The following is a 26,054-nucleotide window of genomic DNA, read 5'->3' as shown; positions in this document are numbered from 1 at the left end:
TGTGCTGTTGTATTTTATCGCTGCAGATTGAATTACAATAATTAATGTCTATTTTTGATACACATGAATGCATTTTGGTGCAATGGGACACAAAATTTGTACTCATATAAATTTTGAAAATGAGGTTGGTTACGTAAATATAGATGTTGATATTGACGGAGCCTTTGGAATACAGGACGAGACATCCGGTGTAGTGCATCATGGCGGTCCTCTTTCGTAACACCCAATAAAAGGTATTAGTACATTTCATTCAACTCATTTTCAAAAAGGGGATTTGTGTCCTAAGTAGAGGAAGAATTAAAACATTGCATTAATGTTTTCTCCTAATTCTTTAGGCGGAATTAGTGGAAAAAATCATAAAAGAATTGAGTTGGTACTCTTCAATTTAAAATTTTCACCAGGTCTAAATGATTTTGTATGAGAAAAATTACGTATTTCTCAAATAAATATTCTATTGACGGCAATAGGCATATTTTGCGTCGCACAGTGGGCGGAAATCGGAAAAAGCAGGACAAAATTACAAAATGGCTTTTTTAGAGTTATAAACTTAAAACTTCGCAAGTATACTCAGAAATGATTGCAATTTATTGATATGTACTTCATTTCACATAGATCTTACCCGTTACTGAGATACAGAGGCTCAAACGTGAGCAAATTTCCATAAAAACGCCCGTCTTCAATTTTCTCTGAAAATCTTCCAAAGTAAGTGAATGATGAAGTTATGGGTGGATTCTTGCCGAATATAAAACCACATAATCTGTTAGCATGGTGTTTTTTCTTTAATTTTCCGTAATCTTAAATAATACAGTCAATAAATTCTTACCGTGCAGTAACAAAATGGCGGATACTGTTTTTCGACGAAGTTTTACATTTAGGTAGAGTTTCAAATAGGTTTTGGCAAGGTCGCGCAGAGTAACTTATATGAGAGCATTCTTTGAAGATTTCTTGAGGTCTTTATGCAGTTTTCTTTGAAATAAGTTTGCGTCGCCGGAAATTAAATTGATTTTTCGATCGTGCGGCAGGGTTCCTCTCCGCGCGTCGGGAGTTGGATTAGCCGCGCCGCGGTAAGGTTATTGAAGCTGTATGGGTTTTAACGCTCAACGTTCACCGTTTTTATGTTTTACTTCAAGACACCGATTCTTAAATGGTCTATGGTGAAGACAGTGGAGGTTTTTCATGCAATGTACTTGCACGTTTCATCGAAGTTCATTTCGTTATCTTTGGATACGATCGAAGACCATGGTTCTATTAAAAGCGTTCAAACCACGACAAAGTGAGTTGTTTTCCTGGGAGTCATACAAAAAGACCTACCAGAAAGATACCAGCTGAGACCCTTATACCTTCTTCAATTAACGGTCCCTGACCCTCAGGATTCTAATTTCGAAAACGGTCGTTTTCTGACACCGCGGAGTGGAGCCCTTGGCCGTCTTAACGGAGGTATTTCCATGGGAACTTCTAGCTTTTTTAAAATGTGCATCATACACTCAGTTCTATTTTGACTTACAGATTACCATGTCTTTACACGTTTACCATACGTTCTTCCACGTGTACGCATTAGGGCATTGGATAACCATAGGTTCGACAAATTTATTATTTCTAAATTTTACATAGGCTCCATCCGCCATTCCATAGAAAATGCCACCTCACATTATTACATGACTTGATATCGACAAAATAATATTGGAATTGGTACTAAAATCATTCACTCGGTAAAAAATATTTGCTCCACCATTTATCGCGGAGGCTGAATTTAAGACAAGACCCTGATGCTCTGAAATTTCTCAATGACTTCCTGACAAAACGCATCTTATGGCCATACCTTAAGAAATGGGTAAAGAGTTCTCGAAATAATGAAGACCTACCAGAAAGATACCAGCTGAGACCCTTATACCTTCTTCAATTAACGGTCCCTGACCCTCAGGATTCTAATTTCGAAAATGGTCGTTTTATGACACCGCGGAGTGGAGCCCTTGGCCGTCGTAACGGAGGTATTTCCATGGGAACTTCTAGCTTTTTTAAAATGTGCATCATAACCTCAGCTCTACTTTATATCCATAAAATAATATGAAAATGGGGGAAAAATTGTTCACTGAGAAAAAAATGATTGCTGCATTATTTATTGCTGAGGCTGAATTTAAGAGAAAACGCAGGTGCTCTTAAATTCCTCAGTAATTTCCTAACAAAACGTATCTCATGGTCTTCCCTTAAGAAATGGGCTGAGAGTCCCCGAAAAAATGATTGATTTTTGTGTCGCTTCAAAAATTGGCCCGCTGAATCCATAACATTTCCGGAATATGCTTTGCATTACTTACTCAATACTTCTACGGGAGTCGGTATTTTTGTAAAGATATATTTCTTTTAAATTTATCATTGGATAAATACTATTCCACATTTATCTTTACGTTACAAAATTCATACTGTATTCATACTTACCAACGGATCAATATTGACATAAATGGCATGAATAAATTTTCTGCGACAACGTTGCGCTTGATAAAGGAAACTTACCCATGCGGGACTCGAACCCAACACTTCTTTGACAGGCGAGCATTTTACCCCGCCGCCATCTAAGTCGGTAAATGGAACAAATAACGAACTGCAAAAAGCGTCATTAAATCTAATGTTTTACTCTTGAGATGAAGAGAATTATGTTAAAAAAGATGGCTAATGATGCAGTGTTCAGTGACTTAGCATTACTAATCATGAACATAGATTACTGATGGCAACTAAATAATCAAAATTTTATGGACGAATATTATGGATCGCATGACAATCTCATGTTCTGCACCTACAGTAAGCACTAGAAAGTTGTTGAATCAGATACGATGAAGACAGGGTAGTTAAGGTAGACAATTCCACGGGAACTTTTACATTTTTAAAAACGTGTATCATACCCTCAGTTCTACGTTGACTGTGGTGAAGGAAAGTTAAGTTCTCTTGAGTGCGCAGAATTTGTGAAAGTGATTTTAATTTGCTTATGGAGCGTAGAAATTTCAAACTTTCACTTGCCTGTAAGTACGTTTTTGAATAAATCTCAGAACATCTTTTTCAAAATAGCTATTTTAATTTATATTATCAATTTTAGCTGAAAATTTTCTTAGCATTCCTTTCCTAACTAAAATAAATTAAAATTTAAATAATCAAATGCCGCTGTTAAAATTCCAATCGATACAACATATCCAATATGCATTCAGAAAGTCATATGTGGCAGTGCAGAGTACACAAACCAACAGAATATTTATCGATATCAGATGAACGATATTTTACATCTCCTAAGTTATTCATACCCGACGCTATTGCACCGCAGATTTAGAACCCCATGATTCAACTGTCCTTCAGTGTGTTGCAAAGTAAAAGCTATCGTTTTTCTTAATTTCGAAATGTCTATACTTCCCAGTAGGATAATAAATTATACGGGTTTAAGATTAAGAAAAATTTAGGACAATAAGGTAAGCAATGTAAGCATTACTTTTCCGTTGATCATGGTCAGTAATAAACAGAACTTGATAGTGTAAAATCCAGAGTTGAAATCATTAAGACCATCCACCTGCCTTTCGATATAGGTAATGTCTTTCTGATTTTGTAACTTCTTTTGTCTCTTTTTTCACTTAAAGCGGATGGGATGACAAAATTGTGTCGACGTCGGCAGTGGATTTTCCCAGATAGTGTCATCTAAAATTGTAGAGCCTATATGTGAGTAGTGCCTCCGATGCAATTTAAATTCTTTATCAAAAATTTAGAGGTAAAAGTAATTAACCAAGAGAAAGTGGAAACTTCAGTCGTTACCTGTAGCGCCGTTAATCAAACTAAGAGATACAAGGGAACTTATGACTAGGAATTTATCTGAAGCATCCACTTGTTGCCACATTTGCTTATATTGAAAGTGGCCCGAACTTCCATCAAAACCGTACTTTGAGATTAATCTGTAGTTCACCACACATTTTAATTCTTGAGAGGTGGAAGTGGTGGCTAAGCAGGCTATTGTTCCCAATATGGTGTGGTTCAGTGGTGCTTGAAGGTTTACTTCGCACATGGTCTCAGTTATTTTAATTCCTTCGTTATAAGCTGTCTTTTTTTACTATCGCTATTCTATCATAACTGGGATACAATTCGTGTCCATGGCTCAGAGCTGTCCTACGAAAAGACCGATGTTGACGCTTGGTAAAATCAGAGGCAATCATCAATGACAGTGCCTCTTCCACTGTCATCTCAGGGTGGACCTTTTCACTCGTCCTCCACTTTGAAAGAACTCTCTTAGCCCGAGTAGGGGTCGTAGTTGTTATTTCTGCAATTAGGTTAGCTGCTGCAATGTCTCCCCTCTCTCTCAAACTCACACATGCCGTGAGAGCAAGCTCAGCAGTAGAAGCAGTAGTTTTTAAAGTTTGAATTTTCTTCTGCGTGATCTAACTTATAAGGTACGACATTTTTTTGGCCGCCCTGGAATGCCTGGCAAATATAATATGAATTTTGTTGAATGAAGCTACAGGGGGAATTTTAATTAATCAATCAATTTGAGAGGAATAGATTTTTACAAATACAATACTCAACCGTTGAAGTATCGGGAAAGTGATGCATAACAAATTCTGGAAATGTCAGCGAGCCAGCGAGTCAGCGAGCCAACTTTTGTATCGACATAAAAATCGTTCATTATTTCGAGAACTCTTTACCCATTTCTAAAGGTATAAAAATTCAGCCATAGGATGCGTTTTGTCAGGAAGTCATAGAGAAATTTCAGAGCATCAGGGTCTTGTTTTAAATTCAGCCTCCGCGATAAATGATGGAGCAAATATTTTTTACCGAGTGAATGATTTTTTTACCAATTCCAATATTATTTTGTCGATATCAAGTCATGTAATAATGTGAGGTGGCATTTTCTATGGAATGGCGGATGGAGCCTATGTAAAATTTAGAAATAATAAATTTGTCGAACCTATGGTTATCCAATGCCCTAATGCGTACACGTGGAAGAACGTATGGTAAACGTGTAAAGACATGGTAATCTGTAAGTCAAAATAGAACTGAGTGTATGATGCACATTTTAAAAAAGCTAGAAGTTCCCATGGAAATACCTCCGTTACGACGGCCAAGGGCTTCACTCCGCGGTGTCATAAAACAACCGTTTTCGAAGTTAGAATCCTGAGGGTCAGGGACCGTTAATTGAAGAAGATATAAGGGTCTCAGCTGGTATCTTTCTGGTAGGTCTTTTTGTATGAGTCCCAGGAAAACAACTCACTTTGTTGTGGTTTGAACGCTTTTAATAGAATCACGGTCTTCGATCGTATCCAAAGATAACGAAATGAACTTCGATGAAACGTGCAAGTACATCGCATGAAAAACCTCCACTGTCTTCACCATAGACCATTTGAGAATCGGTGTCTTGAAGCAAAACATAAAAACGGTGAATGTTGAGCGTTAAAACCCAGACAGCTTCAATAACCTTACCTCGGCGCGGCTAATCCAACTCCCGACGCGCGGAGACGAACCCTGCCGCGCGATTGAAAAATCAATGTAATTTCCGGCGACGCAAACCTATTTCAAAGAAAACTGCATAAAGACCTCAAGAAATCTTCAAAGAATGCTCTCATATAAGTTACTTTTCGCGTCCTTGCCAAAAACCTATTTGAAACTCTACCTAAATGTAAAACTTCGTCGAAAAACAGTATCCGCCATTTTGTTACTGCTTGGTAAGAATTTATGGACTGTATTCTTTAAGATTACGGAAAATTAAAGAAAAAACCACCATGCTAACAGATTATGTGGTTTTTTATTCGGCAAAAATCCACCCATAACTTAATCATTCACTTACTTTGGAAGATTTTCAGAGAAAATTGAAGACGGGCGTTTTTATGGAAATTTGCTCAAGTTTGAGCCTCTGTATCTCAGTAACGGATAGGATCTATGTCAAATGAAGTACAAATCAATAAATTTCAATCTTTTTTGAGTATACTTGCGAGGTTTTAAGTTTATAACTCTAAAAAAGCCATTTTGTAATTTTGTCCGGCTTTTTCCGATATCCGCCCACTGTGCGTCGGTCAAAAATAGCTATTAGAAAAGGTCCGTTTTTTAATGTTTTAGGTTATCACTGACTCACACAACAAGACGAAATAAGTACTAAGTATATTGGTTGAAATAAGACGAAATGGCGTGGATTTGGTTAGGAAATCATTAAGTCAAAGCATATTTATATTATTGAAAAATAAACTTTTCAAGCAATTCCTCTCTGGACGAAAATGACAGATTTGTAAATTATGGCCTATATTTGACGACTTGAATTAGAAATTTTTACTATTCGGAACACTTGCCCATCACTTGTCAATTGATGAGCAAATGATACCTCACTTCGCCGTAGTGCAAAAATGTTTTTTAAAAACAACCCGTTTAGATTTGGCTTGAAACTTCGGTGATTGTTCTTCAGACGACTTTAGGATTCAATCAGGCGATGGTAACCGACTTTGATCAAAAGTAAGGCTAGAAAGCAAGTGTTATTTTGGAATTTCTCAAGGTTTTCCCTGAACCTTCTAACAATAGCATGTTTTTCAATGACTTCTTTATATCGTGCTTACTATTTATTGTTTTGAAAGAAAAAGGATTTTTGACACTGGCACCATACATGAAAATAGATAAGGGGAGTGCCTGATATAATTTAGTGAAAACATCGGTATAAAACCGAGAGGAACGTTAAAACAAGCATTTAATGAAGCTGTACCCCAACAGCACACATTTGGATATACATATGTATTTATATTGTATATTCATGGGTCACATACATATGTATTTTTGTTATGTATTAAATCTGTAATACATATGTATTATTGAATGTATTTCCTTTGTATTCATGCATATGTAAAAGTGGTACGTGTTACACGATAAATACATTTGTATTTTTGTGTATTTTTGAAATTTGAATACTTATGTAAACTTGGTCAAAAATACAAATGTAAATATCGTGTAACACTTGCTACTTTTACATATGTATGAATACAGAGGAAATACATATGTAAATGTGATCAAAAATACACAAAATATACATTATGTATATTTCCTGTAATTTTTGAGAGGTGGATTTTCGTGGCATCTTGTGAAATGTTCATAAACAATTTTTACAGAAATAATATGTTCACTGCAAACGCCAGATTTCCTCATTTCAATGGTCATTCATCCATTCGAATTTATACCCAGTAAGCTTAAAAATAAATCATATACTGATCGATGTGAGCAAGGGTAGTATGGTGACCATATTTATGTTAATTTGTAAATGCACGCGAAATACAGACGTGTTACATATGTAAAATTCAGTTTCCATCCGCGAAATATACACATGGAAAAATGGTTCACAATACATGAAAAATACAAAAAATAGTTCTTGCACAGAGCAAAAGTAAAAGCGAAGTTTAATTTTTTAAACAATATTTTAATATAACTGTTTAAACAAAAAATTAAATTCTCAATTCTGCGCCTCCACTGTCGTAATAAGCTATAGCTATAGGAAAATGAGTGGGAGTGATACAGTGATAATCTCGTTAACAGTTAAGCTCGGCATATCGTTCGAGACTACGAGAACGTGCTGTAGGAGGGACTCCGGCTACTGATGTATAGTTAATTTCATATTTGTTTGTATTATTATACGTATTGGAAGAATTGACATAGTGTTTTAATCCTCGATAACCGGTGCGTGTGGATGGTGTGCTCAACCCGAAGCTATGTTTTGCTGGAAATGTGCTTCAATCCCACACGTTATTGCGATTCGTGCAAGCCAGCTCCAGCAGTTTCCTGTCACTGGATTATTAAGGTAAGGTATGATTTATCTTTTATTGTATTGTACGCCTACATAGACTACATTAATTATGTTATTTGAGTATATTTGGATACAACTATTGGCGCAATTTGTTGACCACATTGCGCCAATAGAGGTAATTATTTTGTTTATGTTTGGCTATTGTTTTCCTTTTTTGTTGAGTTATGTATCGAGGAGACTGGTCTCCATTGAAGTTATATGGTAAAACATAGTAATGTCAATCTTGTACGTATAAATTAATAGATTATGCGTCGTATAGTAATTCCGTGCTTCGCGGCTGAAGTTACATTTTTTGTTCTCTTAATTAAGAGCAGAAAAAATTGTTTAAAGGAATGTTTTCGTTCACGTGTAAGTTGTTTTATCGCTGTTTATTACCACAACCTACTGTATTGTAGTCCTTGCATTCCTAGTTATCCTATGCTTTAGTAATAACATCTTTGACCTTAGACTTATCAGCGTAGCCTTGTCACTGATAGATTCCTCGAGGTTCCGAGCCGTTTTGCCCACTACTTCCAATTATTTAACGAACAAGAAGTATTGGTCGTGTAATATCGGTTCCCTTAAAGCTAAGTGTAATATTTCTTTCATCTTGAAATGCAGTCAATCAAGGTGCATTTCGTCATTATTATTAACACAAGATAAATACGTAATTTTCATGCGAAAGTTTGTCATTATATGTAAGAAAGAGGTGCGTATGGGCCAAATTAATTAATTATAATTTTATTTTCATGCTCTTTCGCGCATACCCAGGAGGCGACGATGTAAATAGCTTGGCCTGGACAAGAGGAGAATGGATTACGGAAAAAGCGACGAAGCAAAGCCAGAAGGCCATGTGGAATTGTTAACACCGAGGTAAGGTTTGAGGGAAAATTTTTTTTATCCATAATGGAGAGGTTTCTTAGAGTTAAGCCTGAAATTATCGGTTGTATGAAATTTATTTGTTTGAAAATTTGATATCACAAGTTTATATTTTTTCTGTGTGAATCATCCGCTACTAAATCATGGTACTAATATATTAGTATCATGTACTAAATAAGCATACCAATGGATACACTTTTTCCTAGTTAATTTATATTTAAAAGTAGTCATATGATCTTTTCTCATATTTCTCATTCTTCTTAAGAGAAAGGCTATTAATTTTTTAAAATGAAAGCATATCCCTAAAATATATGATTTCTCAAAGGACAAGGTCAAATTTGCGCTAGCTGGGACCTCGGCATAAGTTGTAAATAAAAAAAATTTTTAAACTTATGTCTGGAATCTAGCAGAGAAACCAAACTTTCATTTGCATTTAGAATACAGAATTAGTACTAAAATTACAGACTTCACAGAATACTGACTGCCTATATGAATTGAAAAAAAATAAAATTGAAAGGCCTTGAGCTCCTATTCAGATCTTACAAAAAGATATATTTTTCATGACTTTTAAACTTGACTTCTTCTTTTCTCCTTTCAGTAAGTGGCTAATGGTGCAGAGTTGGTTTCCTGAATTCTGGTTTCTTCTTGTGCAATGGGTTACAACGCTTGTTCCGTGCTAATATTTTTTTCTACTTTCCAACTCAAACCATTGTTTGTACTTGATTTATCTTTGTGCCATTTTTGAAAACTAAGTTTCACCTACTGTTTGCTGGCCCTTAATGCTTGTTAGCAATATTCATGGCCAGACTTGTTCTTTGTGTGTATTATTTTATTTTTCTCTTTGAATAAATGTTTTATTATCTGTATGTTCTGGTTTCCTTATATTTATTCATCCGTTTGATCCATATTGATGTTTAGTGGATGTGGGTTAGAAAATCAATATGTATAATTCGTGTACGAGGGCCTGCAGATACATATGTATATTACATGTAGGGATATTCAGATTTCCAATTTATAATACGCATGTATACATACATCCTGAGGGACTTTTTAGCCACTTTTACGTGAAATATACAGACGTAATATGATTGTATTCCATCGTATACATATGTATAATTCATGTATGGGTATTCAGATTTCCAATTTGTAATACGCACGTATACATACATCCATAGGGACTTTTGAACCACTTTTACGTGAAATATACCTATGTAATACGATCGTATTCCATCTTATACATATGTATTTGGTCACGTACTTTTTGTGTATTATTGATGTAATACAGATGTAATACAAATGCCGTGTTATCTGGGTAGGTCAGCATTGTTTGATGGAATTATATCTCGGTTGTCACTGTAGACAGCAATACATGTTCTGTGCTTCCATTTGACACAGGGAAACGTTTCAGCAGAAAAAAATACTATTCCACTGCTTCGAGTTATTGCGGAGTGTAGTAAATACATAAAATGTCTGCACATTCGTGATAATGCAATTTCAAAATACCGCATTAAAATTCGGAGGGAAAGGAGGTCCTAGCGTATAAACCCATGATTGGTAGGAAATGCAATGTAGTTACAATAACTGCGGGTTGAGCTGGATAATTATAATTTCACCCTTAAAATGGATTCATATCATATGCATAACAAAATTGAAAAATATAATAATACCTTTGATAGGCGATTAGATTTAAAAAATTAAGGATGAGGTGGGCTATGGAGCACAGCACTAAAAAGCATCATGGCAAATACGAGGTGAACATCAGGAGGTCCTTCTGCACCTTGTTTGTAAATATTGTCATCATTGAATCTGATACACCACATGGGATACTGATTTCAAACCAAAATAAATCACTGAAACTTGAGCCATACGAGATTTATTTTATCTGTGTGGAGCATGAAATGCAATATTGGATTAAGCTCCACACCAGTTTGCAGAAAAAATTAAAAAAAAAACTGGTTTAATCACATCACATTCAATGAAATGCTATTTCTCCAAATGTGCCTTGAACGGCATTGTACACAATATAGTGTGATACCATATAAGTAATTTAATTATACAAACACTATGCATACATTTACAACTACATGATAATTGATTCACCTATTGAAAAATAAATACATTACTTCCTCATAGTATCATGACTTTTTTATATTGAAAAATAAATGTGAAGAAAAATAATACAAAATAAATGAGAAAAGGCAATACCTTAAGTGAGGATATCTTGCCATTCCTCTTCAGAGATAAGCCAACAGATACAAAAGAGGAATATTCAGAGATGCATAGTTTTTCTCATTGATATGCATTCATTATCCTAGATTATCAATTACAAGTAATAATCATAAAGCATATTACATGTAAAATATTTACCATCAGACATGATTATAAAATATTTTTTGAAATCCACCCATAATTACTGCAGATTAGTTAATGAAATAAATATATTATATTTATATCTAATGGAACATATTTTCAAAATCTGGATGGTTAATCTTGCCTTACCAACTTGAGTGGTGCAGCACAGGTAAAATTATCAATTCAGAAATACCTTAGAAAAAAATCAATCGTTGTAAATGGATTTTCTTTTGGAAAAAACTACACATCATAACAACCACATTTCTGTTGCCACCAGGTAGCAGAGAGACAATAAAATAACACCAAATTATATAATTACAGACACGAATGAGCAACAGATACTAATGCAAAAAATAGAAAAAGTAAAATTGCAAAACATAAAAAGTAAAAAAAAAACCCAAACCCATTTACCAAATGGAGATTGGACAAATGAAGAGTCATTTAAGAAAAAAACCTAGATATACGATGAAAACCAAAGAAAGGAGGCCTCACAAAGGCATGACATAGGAATAGCTATATTTCTTATGAAGAGAACTGGTAACATGTATAACCATTATATTCACTTAAATCCTTGAAAACCAAGCAGCAATCCTGAGGATAAGGAGACATTTACTATTGCTTATTAATAAGAAAATACCTATTTCCCGTCAAGTGAATACTATACAAAGGATATGCAAATGTTTGAAATATATACATGCATGAATGATTGCCATGATCTTCTCTAACGCCAGTGAAAATTTGAAAAAGGCCAACTAGAATAAAAATGGACTTAGGTCACAAACATGTAGGAAAATGAATTTAAGAACGTAATTACTTAATTACGACATTTCTTAAAAGCCTTCCAACTGGTAGAAATTGAAAAAAAATTCCATCTTAACCATTGTATGACAAGTATGACGAGATTGTAAATTTATATTCTACATCACATTTAAATTATACTAAAAATTATATAAAATTATGTTTGAAATTAACAATCTTGGACGAATATAGTGTTATGCCTACTACACAATGTTATGCCTACATCATTATGGTTGCAAACTAGAGGGAAATGTCTCTGAAGTGTATGGGTCAAACAAGGCCAGAGCAAGGAGCCAAAACAAACCAATGTTCATCAAAGGGCTATACGAACATGAGAGCATCTGGCAAAATATGATTATAAAATTGGAAAGAGCTGCATGTGTTGCAAATAGATTTATGTGCACGATGGCTTTAAGATAAATTGTAGGATTACATTGGTAAGCGAAAATGATACATTCCTTCCATTTACTTATAGCGTAAATGAGATGCAAAGTGATATATTATCAAAAATACAAATATTATAGCGGCATGACTAGGAAAAGGCTGATAAAATTGTTTGCCCACAAGATTAAAACAATATGCATCTCAAAATGTGATTACCTGCCGAATGAAAAAGTGCCATGCAGCAAACATGAAATCAAAATAATGTCTGAGTATAATCATATAATAGGTGTAACGATTGCACTTAATACACAATTAATTCAGTTAACCCAATAAAAACTGTGAGACTGTGAGACTAAATAAATGAATATGAACAAAATTTTCATCTTCAGGACTGGCTCCATCGCAATCTCCAAAGTATATCCGGCCAAATTCATCTCTGAAACAGAAAATATAAATTAATGGAATGAAAAGTAGTGCAATCACAAACAAAATGCAATGTCAAAATTAGGTCAATATTCATAGTGAGATAAAATATTACCTCCATTTACAAGAATGCAATGGCAGTATTTATAAGCAATAATTATCAAATATATTCCAAAAAACCCATGTTCTACAATAATCATTTGTTTTATAAGTAAAAAATATTGGAAGACTTTCACTATTGTTTGCAGTTCACATATGAATCACTGGATTGATAAATAATGGATTTGAATATAGGTACACCAATTTCCTTACTTTATTTTATCTTTACTTCGATATTTATCCATTAGATTAGAGTTAGTTAGTTTTGAAGTCACTTTCTTAAACTTATGACACATAAGATCTTCAATACATGTTATCTTTTAAAAAGAAATCTGCATCTTGGAATATCGAGAAGTAGAATGTTTGACTAAAATAAATAGCATTTAAATATTTTAATACTACCAAACCCCACTCTCATTAAGTCAAACTACTCATAGAACACATGAGAGGATTAACTAAGGATTTAGTATCAATGCACCAGAAGTTTCATTTCATCTTTACATGCCAAACCAATGAGTTGCCCACTTCTGGGAAATCTTGGAAAATTAACTTACGAACTAATCTTTCAATATTCAAAACTTTGTTTATATTTAAATTTATTAATTACCGATTCACCCGCTAATACAGCTTCATATAATGATTAGAATGTTTTAATTAAGACCATAAATGATAAATGCGTGAGAAATAGACATAATACCCACCTTTCCACTGGCTAGAAGTGTTCCCATCACATTGTTAGAATATAAAGAGAAGAGGAGAGGCGCTTGTTGTTGCAGAATAGCTCTTCCTTCTGTGGATCCATAATTAACGATAATATAAGGGACAGCTGCAGCCATCCAACATACCTTTGCCTTCAGTGTCTCTCTAAACAATGCATTCCTGATAACCCATTCTATTTCCTCTCCCCTTTCCCTCCTCTCCTCCAACTCCTCTATAGCCCTCATCCATTCACGCTCTTGTTCGACATCTCCCTTGCTACATGGCCTCCCCTCATTATCAAAAACTAATTTCAAGGTTAATTGCGTGAGGGGACGAGCAAAAAAAGCACATGCAACTTTCTCTCTATCACCAGAACAATCCTTTGCACTGAAATACACAGTCTTACTCTCAAAATCACAAAATGAATTAACATATCTCCCATTCTCCTTAGTCCCATCCAAATCCAGAAACTTCTTCCTTATCCTTTCAATACTTGTAGAATTTAAGTCCACCATCACCTTTACCCGATCATCATCACACAAATATTTAATAACACAAGCAGTGTATTCATCTTCATCATACAGTCTCTCATACAATCTACGCATTTCTTCCACTCCATCTCCATACATTATCCTTGTCTTTCGCATCATGACATCCACGCACTCCTGCCTAGCTCTGGCCGGATCGGATGTAGGTTGACTTAAAGATGCCTTCCCTCCCATTCCAAGCTTTGCTGACGTCACGTCCTCTACTGTTGACGTCACGGCCTCTTCCAGGCAACGCAACAGTGCATCTCGTCCACAAACTTGAGCCTTGAGTTCCTCCAACGATGAGCTCAGCTGTCGCACAAGAGATTTCATCTCTAGCCTCAGTGAGTCCACAGAGGACTTAAGAGATGCAATGTCACATTCTGGGCTAGCCACTGGTGTTACATGATCAGTGTTTCTACTTGAAGATGCCGCCAGACGATGCAAAATAACTTGGTCTCTCCTGTAAACCAACATCACCAATTTAAGCACTTTTGAGCGTTCTACATCATCAGGGAACTGCCGCAGCATCTCCTCAGCCGAAGACAATGCATTCTGTTGACTGTCATCTGTAATGTCTGTGTCAGCCCCTCTCGCTAGCAATTCCTCGACCCAATCAGATTTTCCAAGTCCTACACCAACGTGCAAGAGTGTTTTTTGTCTCTTGTACCGAACATCGACGTCTTCCAACATGTCCAATAGCTCTTTATGCTGGAGCAATGAGCCAGTCAACAATCCAGGAATGAGCCTCTCCTCAACAAATTGCTCAGCATTGCTGGTAGGAATGTTGCTCGCCATTATTGGGAAAATGGAATAATTTAATTCAGCGGGTGTTGGATTCAGCAGAAGTTGGTCGTATGAAGCAGGCGTGGTGACAATGGTCAACAAGAAGTACCGCACGATCTTAGCGTTGGTTTGAAAATATTAAATATTGGCTGCAATATAAAAGAAGAAACATGAAATTATTATCTTTAAATTTGTAAAAAGCAGCGAGGGATTGAAACAACTAGCTTAACCGTGACTTGGGATAAAAAATATCTCACTTAATACACAACCAGAATAAAAAGGAAAATGCTCTAGAGTGGCATTTTCTAAATGTAAACACTCAGAACCATAGTTTCTACAATGAAATAACAATTCTGCTCTAGAAAAAATAATTATTGTTACTCTTAAAGCTGTTGGGGAGTTTTCTACGTATAACCAAGCAGGAGTACTGATTGTTTATTAGGGAACCTAGGGAAATGGGGTTAGTGAGATTAGAATGAAAATAGAGAACATATTCGCGAAAATCTATGACCTGACATTTTAAGAAAATAGGCCGATGAAAAAGAGAAAAACGGAAAAAGAAAATTAAAACAAAAGGAGAAATTCAAGAGATGCAGGTGCAATATGATGGAAGATCGACATATTTAAATGAAAGATGGTAGCACGTTTACGCAATGTTTAATATACATGATTTGTACCAGATGATGGCTCTTTGAGCAGCAACGCATCGTACGCATTGAACTTATGTGGAATAGCGCCACCATCTTTTATTTAAATAGAATAGTTGTTCCTGAGTAACGACTTAATAGCGGATGCCGGCAAGGGTGGAAATTCATCATAAAATGATCAATATTTGCCTTGTTTTCGGGAGGGCACTTCAAGTGAAATAATTCGTCCGTCAAATGAAATGCAGTCTAGTTCTTCTTGGTGCTATTCGTTGAAAGCATGCTTAAGCCACCTTTTCTTCCTCACTTTCTTCTCTCCTCTTAGAAATGCAAGTCACCTTAGCTCTCAATTTCCTTCCCCATGTGCACCATCACTTATATTATTTAACTGCGCTTAACCATCGGATTACCGAATCGACTGCGTAACCTTGAAATATGTTGAAAATTTTAAAAGATTCCATTTGTCATGCATAATTGGTGATCCTCTATCTCCATCCATTAATAATTCCATCTTTATGCTAAAGTGAAGATGTGGCTAGGAGGTAAGCGTTTTCAAACGGGCGATGAACTTCTGGAAAAAGGCAAAAAATCAAAGGAATCATTTTTATTCCATCGCTTCGTCTTCTGTTCATGACCCATCGGAGATTGAGAAGAAACAGCTCAAGTACATCATTAAATTTTATAAGCTGAGAAATTCTCAGGACTTTCTTGCGAAATTGTTATTTTTTATAAATTTTCATCTAGTTTTTATGAGGCAGAATGGCTTCAAAATCCTTTTCCCTGCAAGGGTTTTCATAAATATTCCAAGGCAGGGCCCTCCAGTAAGAGTAACTATCTTGATCACCAGCCTAGGCCCCCATCACCCCACATTGCCTCTTTTCATCTTCATTAGACTTTTCTCCCATCCACTTCTTATCTCCCCCTGATATCCTTTAAATCTCTCTTGGACATTTCTCATCGCCTTCTTATGATTGAATTGACAGCAGGTGGCAACACACGCACTCCCAATGCATACGAATTGAAAAAAATGGCTCCAAATGATAATATCGCTGGAAATATCACCTAACTGGTTTTCATGGCATGAATTATGATTTTAATTTTCATGATCATGGTCCTACTAACGCACATGATATCGTGTAGTTTCTTCAGCAAAAAAGGAGTCTAAAGAGATATAAGAGGCGGTGTTTAATATACTATATTTGAGGAAACCTTTACTATATTTCACTCAGAACACGTTGAATATTTTTACTAAAAAATTAAAAGAAAAACAATTCTGTCACTACTGAAAGAGTAAAATTTATGAGTTGCTCAATGCTCCGACGATGAGGGTACAGATGCAAATTTTGGGAGGCGTACAGGTGCACATGCCCCCCAGATTCTTTCAAAATAAAAAAGATTTTTAATATGGTTATCATTGCGTTTGTTTTGGTTTGTGTATCAATCATAAAATATCGTATTATTAACACATAATGTAATAAATTAATATTGAAATAAAGTGTATATTTCGTACTTCAATTCTTGTACGTTGCTCATAATCCCAAATATAAGATAACTGGCGTTCACAGGTAAGATATAAATTTAACTGTGATTTAAATGAGTATGAGTACTATTTCTCCATACACATTCTCCTCAGTGGCGCATCGAGGGGGGATAAAACCAAACGTCTCCAGAGGTCAGAGAAATTTTTAAGTTTAATCCATTTTACTTAACTGGATTGATATTATTAATATGAAAGGGTAAGGATTAATAAAATATCCTTTAAAAAGCCTTAAAGTCACCACTTTGAAACATTTATCTAAATAATTCCACAATTTATTAATTTCGCACCTACCGCTTATCCTGGAGGGTATTCCATACCCCCACACACCCCGGCATTAGTTGCGCCTACACACCTCCCTAGCCTTAATTCCTAGCTGTGCCCCTGATTCTCCTATCTACCCGAAAATAAACTCAAACGTCTACGGAGGCAGCCTTTACGTAGAGAAGACAACAAAAAATTATAAAAAGGGACATTTAGTAGTAGAAACAGTTGTAACATCAAATTTCGAGAAAACATCTCGAGCCAAAGATAAAATCTGAGGGAAAATAAGATATAAAAAATAATAAGAACGGATAAAATTTTTAAAGAAGTCGCCATAGTCATAATAATTGAATATGTTACAAGTAAGTAAAGGGTAGAGTACATCCTTTTGCATCACTTGGGTAATGAGTTTCATTTCGAAGGGGTAGGCGTGAGAAATGCAGTCCCAGGTTTCTTGTTTTACTTTTTGGCACCTCGATATTGGAAAAGAAATATATTCTCTAGATGATACTGGAACATTGTCGTTAATACTTAATGATTTTATCGCCTCTAATCGAAAATAAAACCATCTCCTCGATCTCATAATCCAGCTAGCCTGACTCAGTTCATTCCGCCATTTTGACTTCACCCATGACCGCTGCGAAAAGAAATTCTCGTAGCGAACGTATCGCCTTTGGACCGGGGCTCTGGAGCACTTCCGTCGAGAGCGCAGTGTAGTGAATGTAGTGTTCTTTGGACTTCACCCGATGGTAATGGAGATGTCTAAATAGTCTTTATCCACTTTCAGAATTATACTCTATCACCTCACCTTGAAAAGTAGCTCACTGAATATCGTATCTTTAACTTTCCAACTCAGTGTAATGCTTTCAGGGTATTTGTGATTGTGCTAATTGCGCATAGTGAAAGATAACCTTGTGTGTCACACTTGCAATACTGCAATATTCAGCCAGACTTTGAATTCGACACTAATCCCTTTTCAAGATTAAATTATTTCTCTTGGTACGGCTTCGTTTTAGTTGTTTGGAAAAATTTGTTTTTCGGCTTCTCTACAGGAATAAAATAGTAAAACGGGGACTTAAGCCTTTTCAGGACGTCCCTTTCTTTACTTCTCTCGTCTATTTCCTATGCCGTAAGGAAGCTCTAATATACATATTTTATACATCGCGTTATCAGGCCATAAATTGAAATTCATAAAGTTATATCTTGCGGCCCTTGAATAATTTCAATTGTTCATGCACACGCCAGCTAGTTTTTTCTACGTTATTGAATTTTAAACAGGTAACTACGACTATTATTATTTCAGATGGTACTGTTTTGTTTTAGTTGTTAGGAAAATATAGTTGCGTCTGCATCTCTAGAAAATTAAACAGTGAAATGGGGACTAATGCCTTTTCAGGACGTGCTTTTCTTTGTTTTACTTTTCTTGCCTATTTTCTTTGGCAAAACTTGGAGAATATTTAAATTAATATTACGCATCAATTATCAGCGAGACCGCATTAAAAATATTTTCTCCATTTTTAAAGTTACAGATGGCCTTTCTAAAACATGTATTTAGTCACCTGTTGTTTGAAAAATGATATTGTAGATATTTTCAATAGTAATATGAGAGTATATTAAATACTGTAACAGTATATTCTGCAAAATCCAAAAATAATCAAATCGCATTAACTAACTTACGCTAACCTCTGATGGAGACAGTTAAAAAGCTAATTCGTACATATTATTTTGCAATAGTACTAAGTCTCGTGGAAAAGTAATTGGTGGATGTCATTTGCAATAGATTTTCGGAATATTGTTCTGCAAGTGCAAGGTATATTGTGCGAAAATCCTTTTTTGGATATAACGAAATAAATATTTGCTCTCCATTTTCATTATACATTACGTTCAAACTCTGTTGGTCGGTTTTATAAAAATAAAATATTGCAATGGAAAGGCATGCTTATTTAACGCTAGAACTACCGATGGAGTCATTTTGACTCCTCGCGATTTTTATTTCTCTGCCCTGGCTATAATTTTCCGAATTCCGGCCTGAAATTTCGTGCCTTTTATTCATTTTTGACACGAAATAAAACTTTGCGATCAAAATAGTTCGGGAAAGTAAAATAGTACACATTTTTTAAAATTTACCATTGACTACCAAAGGGAGACATTTTGACTCCTTAATGTATTTTGCTTGTCTTTTCGCCAAATAGTAATATTTTTTCAAGAGTTTATTTCTTGTTATGTTAATAATTAATTTTAATCAATCGATGGCTTAAATATATAATTATTTCGCTTTTAGGCCAATATTTGCGAGACTTTGAAGGCATTTCTAATTTAACGGGTCCGTGTTTGGAACTACAAACCATATGAATGTCCTCATATCATTTTATCTTGCGATAAAGTGGTGATTATGCCATTCATATTGAGCATTTTCAAATTCATGCGTTTTGAAGCCGTCATGTCTGCCCCTCCTCCCATACCCCTCCCTTCTCCCCGCCTGTCAGACTCGCTGCACCACAAAACTGTATACATAGTATTGCGCTGCAGCGCTTTTATTTCAGCCTTGACTACGTGGAAGTTGATTTCAAACCTGAAGATGTACCTTTGTATCCTACCATTGATATAATGATGAACCAGGAAAATAAATCAGTAGAATAAAATAAAGCTATAGTCCTAGCATTGTCGGCTATGACAGCGCTGGCTGTCGCTCGCCGGAATGGCGGAATGAACTGAGTCAGGCTAGCTGGATTATGATATGGAGGAGATGGTTTTATTTTCGATTAGAGGCGATAAAATCATTAAGTATTAACGACAATGTTCCAGTATCATCTAGAGAATATATTTCTTTTCCAATATCGAGGTGCCAAAAAGTAAAACAAGAAACCTGGGACTGCATTTCTCACGCCTACCCCTTCGAAATGAAACTCATTACCCAAGTGATGCAAAAGGATGTACTCTACCCTTTACTTACTTGTAACATATTCAATTATTATGACTATGGCGACTTCTTTAAAAATTTTATCCGTTCTTATTATTTTTTATATCTTATTTTCCCTCAGATTTTATCTTTGGCTCGAGATGTTTTCTCGAAATTTGATGTTACAACTGTTTCTACTACTAAATGTCCCTTTTTATAATTTTTTGTTGTCTTCTCTACGTAAAGGCTGCCTCCGTAGACGTTTGAGTTTATTTTCGGGTAGATAGGAGAATCAGGGGCACAGCTAGGAATTAAGGCTAGGGAGGTGTGTAGGCGCAACTAATGCCGGGGTGTGTGGGGGTATGGAATACCCTCCAGGATAAGCGGTAGGTGCGAAATTAATAAATTGTGGAACTATTTAGATAAATGTTTCAAAGTGGTGAGTTTTAAGGCTTTTTAAAGGATATTTTATTAATCCTTACCCTATTATATTAATAATATCAATCCAGTTAAGTAAAACGGATTAAACTTAAAAATTTCTATGACCTCTGGAGACGTTTGGTTTTATCCCCCCTCGATGCGCCACTGAGGAGAATGTGTATGGAGAAATAGTACTCATACTCATTTAAATCACAGTTAAATTTATATCTTACCTGAGAACGCCAGTTATCCTTTATTTGGGAAATCTATTTCCCATATTGTCTAAAAGTGAACACACATAGCTCAGTGCTACAACTTGCGAAGGATATTTTTTCCATTGTTTCTCTAAAGCCGCGTTTGTGATAGATAGATGTTGGGAGTCCTTTCCTCCGAAGTGACAGAAACAGGTAAACGCAGAGTTAATGTGAGGCCGAGATAAGATATCCCAAAAGGAGAGATTCACGACCTCAATGCTTCTCCATTTATCTTTGGACGCTGAGTTTAGCCACGAGAGTTGAAACGCTAGCTGATCGATATGAAATTGGAAGATTGGCTAGAGTAACTCCCTCAATGACTTCTTACGGTCCAAAAACGTTATCAAAACTTTAAGTAATGTTTTCTGTTTGCTTCATAGATACATCCCATTAGCGTCTCAAACAAAATCAAGATTTGATAACGGATAAGACTCTTTTATACACTTTTCATTATAACTCAGAACAAGAATTCTTCCATCATCCAATGCTTGGATAAAAAATTATGGATTATCGTCTCCAGCAGTATATAATACGACCCTACGGGCTTGATATTTTTTGGTGCATTTCTAACTCGGCAAACACGTGCGGTTATTTCTCCGTAATTAAATAGCATTTTTCCTATGAAAATTGATGTATGGTTAACCCGGCGAAGAAAGAAGTGATATCTGCCGTTTTTATCCATTATGTTCAGTGTGTTTAGATTAAATGCGTTAGAAATTACTCACCCAATAGTAAAGGCAACCCGCCAGATATCGGTATTCTCTCCTTCCTCGGCTCTTCTATTCCCAATGCAGAGAAGGCAATCCTGAAACGTCAAATAAATTACTTCTGTTACTGACATGAGAAAATTATTTCACTCTCATGAAGCAAACCTCTTCTTTCAATGCCCTTTGTTAACTTACAGAAATTTTAATCCAAAACGATGGACAAATACTTCTAAGGTAACAGGATTTGAACCACAAGATGGCGGATCAGTTCCCCAGACGCAACTCGAACGAGATATGCTCGTCCTTTGGCTCAGGAAGAGGCCTTTATACCCACAGGCAGCGGGCTTATGTAATCTTTAGTGCCTTATAAAAAATGGAGGTGAAGGGATTTCCAATGAACGATGGTGGCATGTCAACGCTTGGGCAAAAATAATAGCAATTCTCTCGACTGAACATAGTGGATAAGAATGATAGATAGATATCACTTTAAACGTTTTTCCTTCGGATTGATTGTGATCTATTGAGATATTTTTGATACATGGGATCACGAGATGAAGATAAAGGAATCAGAGCTTCCCAATCACTCCATAGGAGTCTCGGCTTGGCAACTGAAAAATTGAAATTCGTCTTTGAAGATTGATGACGTAATTTCGCTAGCTTGCTGCACCGTCGCAGAAAAATATATTCCTGTTGTAATTTTGTCTGCGTTTAAAGTGATGGCACTTCCCAATGTAATATTACGACCTATGCGTTTTATTTTCTAACTCGATATGTTTATCTTTAGAAAAGATGCGAAATATCTAAAATTAAAACTTCAAATAATGGTGATTAACAAAAGTAGTCACTCCTGTAGAATAGGGAACTTGCATACATTTCAGAAACAGTTGTGAGCTCCAAAATCATGTAGAAATACATGTTTGCGTTTCACAGTGTAAAGGTTTTATTACTTTTTGATGTCGTTAGCGATATTTTATTCATTAAAGTTCAAGAGAATTTTCAAATACGAGTGGGACTCGAAAACGCCCGATGATTGGCTAGCGGCAAATTGACGTCATATTTCAGTACGAGGAAGCGAAGGAAGCAGCATAGGCATTTGGACACAAGCGACGGCTTGGTTGTGAGGCATTTCTTAGTTCCAGTACAGTGAGTCCTCGTTTAACGTTCCTGAAAAATGTGACGATAAACGAAATGACGTTAATCGAAACATATATCCCATAAGAAACAATGTTAAAAGTGAATACCGGCTTCTATACGCGAAAAAAATTTAGCGTATCATATCTGGGGCATTTTTTACGATGGGAATTCGATATGGTGGTCGCCCGGGCAACATCGTCGCAATTAAAGGATCCAACCGATGTGCATCTGAAATGTTTTATAGTTCATAACAAAGTGAGACTTGCGTATAACATTGGCGAAAGCGTATACTCGTGTGAAATGTGTATTCTTTTGGCAGTCCGGTAGAGAGTCTTACGGTGAACTTATTTCTACCTCGAAGCTGTCGATGATACTTTCAACTTAAAAATACCTTGCCTGGAGGGCGACAGCAAGCTCTGAGGAAGCCAGACTATTAATGTTTCAATTTAGTAGCGATAATATAGACGAACTTCCAACACAATCTACAATCTTGTAACTCAAAACCCCGAAACCACTTCCTATTCTGCAGAAAGAATCGGTCAATCGCATTTCGATTAATATAATAAATACAACGTCTTCAGGTGTTAATAAGTTACTTTTGTAATTAGAAGGCCTTCCTTAAGTAATATTAAAATTTTAATATTTTCCAAACAGAGTCTTTAATACATTTTGGGAGCTTTTCTCACGATAAATCTGAAACCTACTCTAAAGGCGAGCTCATCGTCATTACGATCGTTTGTCACTTAAAAATTCCGTATCGGAAATCCTAGAGGGATGACCTTCGACGATGACCATGATCACCTGCAATCTCACTATCACTGGAACCCGTGGTGAAAATATCATCCCAATCCAATTTCTATTTGGTTTTAACTGGGAAAGAGCAACATAGAACTGCACATTCTTTGGACAACTTTGGGTTTGACTTTCCCTCAAACATCCCATTTCCCCTGTGGTGCACATCAGTCCTATCTTTATACGATAGCCTAACAACCTTTAAATGGATCCTTGGTTTATCCTGACAACCAACTAAATGGAAATTGCTGATCCACACGTCTTCCTCTATCTCCACAGTTTCCAAATCAAGGGCCGCGGAACATTCCTCATTGTGACTCAACTTTTTCTGAAAAGCAAGCCGGCGTAGAATAAAATCAAAGAATGCTGCGATTCATTTTTGTGACCACCTCTGGATTCCATTCTTTTTCCATCTACAACTTCCTTTATCTTTGGGACAAGACGATGTTTAAATATTTTCATTAATTTATAACAAAATATAAGTTCTAAAAATACCCAAAAGCCATTTTATTAATTCGCACTGACGAGTGTAAATTAATGTGGAAGATGAATGCTGTAGACGTAGTAGTTTTCCTTAGGTTGAGTTGCAAAGTTCATGAAGTTGACAAAACGGCTAATTTTTCGGTGCGCGGAGTCATTTATATTGCACTGGCCGTGTCTATACATTTTTCAATTTTTTTTGTAATAAAATAAATCAGAATTTAGGATAAAATTTCCTTTAAAATGACATATAGTTCATTATTATAGCATGCAGTGAAGCCAGGGTATAAATTTGCAAAGTACTGCGGCACATCATTTTGACGCCGACAGTAGAAGAAAACGCTGTCTTCTTGGCTGGCACTCGAATGCATGAGGATCAACGTTGCTCTGTATTTTCATATTTCCTCTCTTAAATTTAAACATCATGGAATTTTCTATGTCCTTCCTTAACTGAAATTGAACAAGTGCCATAAATAATTTGAGTCCATCATAACCATCGAGAAACACCTATCTCAATATTTGTTGTGAAGTTGAGTTTTTATTCTACGGCGGCCGAATTATCGAAAAAATCTCAGTTTCAAGTTATTCAGTCAATGAAATATGGATATATTATTAATATTAAAGTTATCTTCGCTCACATAGCACACGGGTTTATCATTCCGTTTATTATACTCTTATTTTTCCGTAACGCTCATCCCGACAGACGGCATGCATCGAGGCTTTTCTTCTAATTTCCTCCGTGGGAATGCAGACGAAAATTTTTTCTGGGGTGTTATTGCACAGAGGAACAATGCACCACTTGTAATTTTTCCTTATTTCAGCCATGTTCCTTTTTAAACGCAACGTGGCTCTTCCAAACCTGCAGTTACTGGGCTTGGATCTTGGACTCCTACTGAACTATGACGTCACGGCCAAAGATTAGTGGGGGCGGTATTTTTTAGCCCGCGAAACTCGGGAGACTTTTGGGAGTCATTTTCTAGGGTAAAAACTGAATTTTAGGCGGAAAAAAGTATATTGCGGTACTAAGTGTTTACTGTAGTATATCAGCATACTGTTTATAAAAAGTATGCAATTTCCCTATTGTATACCTAAGCTTCCCATAAACAAACACCAATTCGAAATCGCCGGCTTACTGCCGCCTTCACGCAGAGAAAATCAAACACGGTCAAATTTTTCTGAGACGACGCACCGAGCTGGCAAGATAGCGTCATCATTTCACTAAGACAGTCTCTGATTGGTTCGCTAGCCGCGGCGTAAATGCAACGCCAAACTGTGAAGGCATCCTTAATTGAAGATATTATATATTCTACATGGCTGGGCCTAGCTGTTTAGTAAAGTAAAAGTTTAATACTTTAAAGTCTTTATGACAACAGGCTATTGTCGTAGAAGAACCGAATGCCATCCGTAGATGCCTTCTCCGCTCTTCTATGGTTTTGATAAACACTGTCTCTCCTGTGACTGTTCGCTCTCATCTCATCCCTCCATTGTTTTCGGGAAGCCGTGCGAGTCAATCGCTCTTTCCCTACAACAGTCGCCTTCTCTCATCTTTTGGTGCCCTTTGATTTGTGTTTCAGATGCATTTGATGCACTGTGACATCCTCACACTATAGCCATCGTGCTTATAGTTAACAAAATCAAGAAATATTGATGACTATCTCTAAAATTCGCCCCTGTTATATACCGCGCGGAGTACAAAATGAAAATTTTCCACCCCTTCAGCGGAAGTGATTGCAAAACAGAGCACTAAAATGGGGACAAGTGATGCACGCAAATGTAAAGGGAACAGTTTTGCCGTTTATTGTAAGTGTGAGAAAGAACAAAGGTGAATTTTGAAATTCTTATCTCGTTCAATAGTCAAATGTTTTTTTACATTTAGGTATTATTGACGTTGTTTTTTTCGTTAGAGCGAATATTTTTTTCGTTTGAAATTCATTGCCAGTTGTGGCTAGAATTGTTTCTTTTAAAGCAAAATATTAAATTGAAACTGAATAATCATAAAAATCGAACAGTAAATACTTAAAATCCAACCTAAAAATGATATTGCCAAGCAATCTGTGATAGGTAAAAATAACTAAAGGGAGAATAACTTTTGTTCCAAGAAAAAAATGCTTTTCTGACTAATTCAAAACTCGATATTTCACCAATTCGTACGTGAGCGAAGACACGATCGTTACGAAATAAAATTTAGTTTTTTTCCTTATC

General features: G+C 35.9%; 2 protein-coding genes across 10 annotated transcripts in view; both read right to left on the bottom strand.

Annotated features, from left to right (window-relative positions):
* LOC124173172 overlaps positions 1–26,054 on the bottom strand; it is a 246,228-nt gene that overhangs the window by 115,840 nt on the left and 104,334 nt on the right. The window lies entirely within an intron of this gene.
* The window catches only part of LOC124173173, a 386,795-nt gene continuing 371,008 nt past the window's right edge, over positions 10,268–26,054 (bottom strand). For 7 of the 8 annotated variants that reach the window (XM_046552683.1, XM_046552679.1, XM_046552686.1 and 4 more), the window contains 2 exons: positions 13,411–14,870; positions 10,268–12,623 (listed from right to left, as the gene is read on the bottom strand). In XM_046552683.1, coding sequence (XP_046408639.1) covers positions 12,618–12,623; positions 13,411–14,733 — 1,329 coding nt within the window. In that variant the 5' untranslated portion in view covers positions 14,734–14,870 and the 3' untranslated portion in view covers positions 10,268–12,617. Of the gene's footprint in view, positions 12,624–13,410; positions 14,871–21,462; positions 21,545–26,054 lie in introns of those variants that run through there. The other variant, XR_006868422.1, reaches the window with a different exon arrangement.

This window comes from Ischnura elegans (genome assembly GCF_921293095.1).
Source record: "Ischnura elegans chromosome 13 unlocalized genomic scaffold, ioIscEleg1.1 SUPER_13_unloc_4, whole genome shotgun sequence".
NCBI classification, from domain to species: domain Eukaryota; kingdom Metazoa; phylum Arthropoda; class Insecta; order Odonata; family Coenagrionidae; genus Ischnura; species Ischnura elegans.
Note: the sequence above shows the minus strand (reverse complement) of the source record. Positions and strands in the feature narration are given on the sequence as shown.